This window comes from Muntiacus reevesi, chromosome 12, assembly GCF_963930625.1.
Source record: "Muntiacus reevesi chromosome 12, mMunRee1.1, whole genome shotgun sequence".
In the NCBI taxonomy this organism is placed as follows: Eukaryota; Metazoa; Chordata; class Mammalia; order Artiodactyla; family Cervidae; genus Muntiacus; species Muntiacus reevesi.
This window is the reverse complement of record NC_089260.1, coordinates 54980424-54986275: the sequence shown is the minus strand read 5'-3', so window position 1 is coordinate 54986275 and position 5852 is coordinate 54980424. Positions and strand designations below refer to the sequence as shown.

The 5852-nt window shown below is 42.4% G+C and overlaps 1 protein-coding gene across 2 annotated transcripts; it reads left to right on the top strand.

Annotated features, from left to right (window-relative positions):
* Positions 1–858: 858 nt before the first annotated feature.
* On the top strand, positions 859–2490 carry LOC136145074 (tropomyosin alpha-3 chain-like). 2 transcript variants are annotated; one of them, XM_065903288.1, is made up of 2 exons: positions 861–1039; positions 1174–2490. In XM_065903288.1, the coding sequence occupies exons 1-2, from the start codon at positions 972–974 to the stop codon at positions 1652–1654; spliced, it is 549 nt and encodes a 182-aa protein (XP_065759360.1). In that variant the 5' UTR covers positions 861–971; the 3' UTR covers positions 1655–2490. The 2 variants fall into 2 exon arrangements, with proteins under 2 accessions (XP_065759359.1, XP_065759360.1); XM_065903287.1 differs by having other exon boundaries at positions 859–2400.
* Positions 2491–5852: the final 3362 nt, after the last annotated feature.

The window sequence follows — 5852 nt, the reverse complement described above, 5'->3', positions numbered from 1 at the left end:
CATCAGCTGAGGCCAGGGCTAAATTTCACAAACCCTTATCCATCTCAGACTCCTGTTCTCTGAGCCCAGACACCTCAGGAGATAACTCCAAGGACTGAATCACAGCCAGTTGTTTCCTGAGCAAGTTTCATATTGTTTCTCTGACTTCTGTTGCTTCAGAGCTCCATGGAGTGAGGACCACAGATCTGCTCTGCAGTTCAAGGTCCTCTGTTAGACCTTCTCAGTTAGAGGAAGCCAAGAGTTAACCTTCCCCTGGAGTGAACTCCACAAAGTCTAGCTTTTCTTTGTTGTTTGTAAGTCGTGACATGAACATTTCTATGAGTGTTAAATATAAGACATGCAAAATTAATAATATTGAGATTACTTCAGACTCTACCCTTAGGCTCTCAGAATAAAATCTGAGAAGCAAAGGACCAGATTAAAGTACTAAACCATGGAATCTGCTCTCACACGTCATTCAATTATCCTTAAAAATTGATTTCATCCTAACAGTCTCTGTAAAAACTTTTTTTTTTCATGTAGATCACCAAAAATATGGAACCCATTTTGTTGAGACAGATACTTTTAATCAAAAATTGTAAGGCACTGTGAGTGATCAGATAACTGATTGCAATTTTCTGAATAGATTTTGGACACGAGGTTTTAAAAGTCTAATAACAGGCTTGAATTAACCTATTTTCTACTTCTTTGTAATTGTAGTTGAGTCTCTATGTAAGCTGTCACTGTAATAAAATTCTCCCTAAACAATTAGAACACTTGGTTGATTCCAAATGACTAATTATTCTCATTGTTATTCGAAAGCATAAGGGATTTTCTGCCTTAAAAATAAGCCATTGCTGGAGAAGCGGTTGCAACGCTGAGTGGAGGAGGCAGGAACCTGAAGGCAAGCAGGAGCTGGGTGGGGACCATGGCCCGGATGACCACCATCGAGGCGGTGAAGCGCAAGATCCAGGTTCTGCAGCAGCAGGCCGATGATGCAGAGGAGAGGGCCGAGCGCCTCCTGCGGGAAGTGGAGGGGGAAAGGCGGGCCGGAGAACAGGCTGAGGCTGAGGTGGCCTCCTTGAACCGTAGGATCCAGCTGGTTGAAGAGGAGCTGGACCGAGCTCAAGAGCGCCTAGCCACTGCCCTGCAAAAGCTGGAGGAAGCTGAGAAAGCTGCCGATGAGAGCGAGAGAGGTATGAAGGTTATTGAAAACCGAGCCTTAAAAGATGAAGAAAAAATGGAACTCCAGGAAATCCAACTCAAAGAAGCTAAGCACACTGCAGAAGAGGCAGACAGGAAGTATGAAGAGGTGGCTCGTAAGCTGGTGATTATTGAGGGAGACTTGGAACGCACAGAGGAGCGGGCCGAGCTGGCAGAGTCCCGTTGCCGAGAGATGGATGAGCAAATCAGACTGATGGACCAGAACCTGAAGTGTCTGAGTGCTGCTGAAGAAAAGTACTCTCAAAAAGAAGACAAATATGTGGAAGAGATAAAGATTCTTACCGATAAACTCAAGGAGGCAGAGACACGTGCTGAGTTTGCTGAGAGATCGGTAGCCAAGCTGGAAAAGACAATTGATGATTTGGAAGATAAACTGAAATGCACCAAAGAGGAGCACCTCTGTACACAAAGGATGCTGGACCAGACTCTGCTTGACCTGAATGAGATGTAGAACACCCCAGTCCCGCCCTGCCGCTGCTCCACCCTCTCACCCCGACTCCGCTGAGGCCAGCCTGCCCGAAGCTGACCTTTAAACTGAGGGCTGATCTTTAACTGGAAGGCTGTTTTCTCCTTTCGCCACCTCTCCCACCCCCTTACTCCTGTGTCCTTTTCGCCAAACTGTCTCTGCCTCTCCCCAGAGATTCCAGTTGAGCTAGAGGCTGAGCACCTTTGGGAACAACGTTTAAGGGAATGTGAGCACAATGCAAAGTGTCTTTAAAAGCATGTTGTGATGTACACATTTTGTAATTACCTTTTTTGTTGTTGATGTAAAAACCATTTGTAAAAAATCATTCCAAATAATTCCATAGTTCTGAAGCAGCAGTCTAATCCCTTTCTCACTTTTGGAAGGTAACGTTTCAGCTTAATGCATATTGCCTTCTCCAGAGAGAAAGGGAAAAGGTTTGGGCCTGCCTTACTGAGAGCCTAGCAGCCCAGAGAAAGGCTCCATTTGGGAAAATCTCATTGCTCTGTAAAAAGTACCCGCCAAACCAGAAAGATGATTCCAGGAGGAGTAAGTAAAAAAAAACAAAAACGTGCTGTTCAGGTTTTCAGCTTTACGGTATCTTTGGACAACTTTTTTTTTTTTTTTTCTTTTTTCATCAGAAGTGACCAAACAATTAAGATGGTGAAACCTCTGAGACCAAATCCTTGTCCCAGCTCTACCCTGTTCCCAACTGAATGGATCATGTGCCCTTTATGTTGAAGTGGCCACTTAATTGCTCTCCTGCCTCCTTGAAAGGAAAGAAAATTCTGTTTTGCCACTGATTTAGCCATATGAAATTCATCTCATCACCCTTTTCTGGGTCTGAAGCTGCTGTCTCCAAAAGTGCCATCTCATTGTGCTTTGTATCGGTTAGTGCTGGAGAAATCTTGAAAAGCTTATGTACAAAACTTTTAAATGTTACATTATTTTGGAACTTTGCTTCTTTGGGGTTGAGGCACACTGGTCACCCCTCTGCCTGTGAGAGCTCTCTACAGTCTGTGGGCTAGCAGTGTGCTTATCTTTTGAAGTTTCTTTCCCTGCCCAGTCCCCCTTTTTTGATGAGGTTTCAGTGAGGTCTGTTAGGTGTGCGTCCTACGGCTTAATTGGCTTAAAATGTTCTCTCCTTTGGTGTGGTCTCTTTGCAGACCAACTGGGAGGAAAAAAAACCAATAGTGTAACTGTTTTGATACTGAAAATTGATAAATGTCTTTTTGAAATAAAGAACCAGTCCCTCAAAAAAAAAAAAAAAAAAAAAGCCATTGCTAAGTTTGCAGTTCAGATGGGATGGCTCACAGTCATTAAGAAGCAGGTGAGCACAAGAGATAAATCACTTGTTAAAAAGGGACTATTTTTGCCCTTATCTTGGCTTCATCTGGCAGACAGTGTTGTTTGGGGTTGCATGTTAGTGGTTGAGTTGCAAGTGGAAGTTGGGCTTAATTTCAGTTACCAGTTCAGTTGGCCAAGCCATTAGCCTGGCATTTTGAAGCCTGCGTGTCAGAAACTGCAGTCATCACCCATAAGAACAGTGTGACTTCCAAGTCCAAAATGGTGAAGATTCTGTGATACTGACCGGGTGCCGTGGAGGAGGGCGGATTAAGTCAGCAGGTTTCTGCCTTCTCACAGCTGCCTGAGTCTTTGTAAAGATGTTATTTGAATGGATTTATGCCTTTAAACATCTTTGATTGTTTTCATGAGGTGGGCTTGGCAAATAGGTTTTTGTTTGTTTCTTTTCTCCCCTCTGGGTAAAGATTTTTACAGTCATTCTGTTTTGTGACTGTTGTCTTTGTTAGGAGAGAGAAAGTTCATAGATAATAGGTACCCTACACATTTTCCCCATTCTAAATTGGCATTTTGTTGTAATTTTGTGTTTTGTATTGAGTTTTAAGTGACAGTGCTATTATGTAAGTTAGTAAGTGTTTAACAGTGATCAAGAACTAAGATTCAAACTCAACAAGATAGAATTGTTATGTGAAGTTCAAGTCATAGCTATTTTCCATTTCAATACTCATCTCCTGGTAAGAGATGATAAAGCACATGAAATGTTTCAGCAACCCAGGAGGCTATATTTCTCACCTTTTGTTATTTATAAGGCTGTTTTATTTCTAAGTAATCAAAGGAGATTACCTATTATCACAGGGAGGTATGAATAGATTATCAAATCTTTTTTGGAGTATAAACTTGCAACGAATAATGAGGCATCGGCTGGTATAGAGATGTGTATTTGAGAAAGAAAAATGTAAAGGAGAATGACTTCTAATTAGAAAAGTTACCACTTACCCAACAAAAAAGAGATGAGTCATTCAAGATCATCTCACACTTGATTTCTATTATTTTGCACACAAATCCAGGGAAGCAGATGAAATTTATACAATGAGGAAAGCAGACAGAGGAAGTGGATTGGAATCGTGATCACAGCTGTCTGTCTTACGACGGTGAGTGCCGGCAGATCACGACAGCAGATGCTGCACTCCTTGGATCAGATTAAGAGAAGAGAATACTGCTTCAGAGTCTCATAAAACCTGGCTTTGAATGTGGACACTGCTATTTGTTAATTATATAAATTTGAGCAAGTTATTTCTTTGGAGACTCTGTTACCTCATCTATGAAGTGGGCACAAACAATGTTTCTGAAGATTTCTGGAGAATCAGATTAAGTATTAATAATATTTGTGATGGGCTTTCCAGGTGGCACTAGTAAAGAACCTGCCTGCCAAGGCAGGAGATGTAAGAGATGTGGGTTTGATCCCTGGGTCGGGAAGATTCCCTGGAGGAAGAATGGAAACCCATTCCAGTATTCTTGCCTGGAGAATCCCATGGACAGAGGAGCCTGGCAGACTGTGATCCACAGGGTGGCAAAGAGTCAGACAGGACTGAAGTTACTGAGCACAGCACACACTCAATGTCTGTGACACCCACGCCTCGGTTCCTGGCACACGTCAGGCCCACAGCCATCAGGGATGGTCATCGTGCAACCACACCAGCTCCGGAGGAGTAAACCCTGACACCAACCTTGGTGCTGGCAGAGGAAAAGTGTCCCCTCACCTCCGAAACCAAACATCCCCAAGTTTTAAACCTTTCTTTACATTGCTTAATCTAACAATTATTTATAACTGATATTTGAGATATGTAATTGAAATATTCCAAAATCTTACATTATCTTGGTGTTAAAACAGAAAAACCAATAGTGAGAGTAACAACAACAACAAAAATAACAGATGAGCACTAGCTTTTGGTTAACTCTGGTGAACTTTATGGGGTGGTATCAGTGAGATTGGACTTTAGTATTTAAAACAAATTATTGTTGGAGTATAATTGCTTTGCACTTTTGTATTGGTTTCTGCTGTTCTGCTAAAGGAATCAGCCATATGTATACATGTGTGTGCTCAGTCACTCAGTCATGTCTGTCTCTTTGTGACTCCACAGACTGTAGCCTGCCAGGCTCCTCTGTCCACGGAATTCTCCAGGCAAGAATTCTGGAGGGAATTGCCATGCCCTCCTCCAGGGATTTGTTCTAACCCAGAGATGGAACCCGTGTCTCCTGCACTGGCAGGTAATCTTTACCACTGAGAGGTATGGATAGCAGGGAATGCTAACAAGAGAGTTCAGTGTGGCAGAATCTTATGCCTGTCAAAGAAGCTCATAGAACAATTAACAAAAATGTGTGCTTCAGCACTTTCTTACTCCTTTACTGCCATAAATAATTTAGGGTTTCAGGGTTTGTCTCATTTGCCAGCAACATTTGTGCTTCCTGTACTATTGATTATTGGTAATTGTTCAATCCCTGGGTTGGGAAGATCCCCTGGAGAAGGGAAAGGCTACCCACTCCAGTATTTTGGTCTGGAGAATTCTATGGACTGTATAGTCCATGGGGTCACAAAGAGTCAGACACAACTGAGCGACTTTCACTTTGTTAGTTATTAAGCAAATTGATCTCCTTTAAAAAAAGAAGTAAACTTAACAACAGAAGCCAAGACATCTTTTTTTTTTATAACTTTCCTGGTGGTCCAGTGATTAAGATTCCATGCTTCCACTTCAGGGGGCTTGAGTTCCATCCCTGGTCAAGGAACTAAAAATCCCACAAGACACATGATGTAGCCAAATATTAAAAAAGGAGAAATCTTTTTTAGGTGCCTTTCAGTGACTCATGACTGCATCCCCTTCCTCCC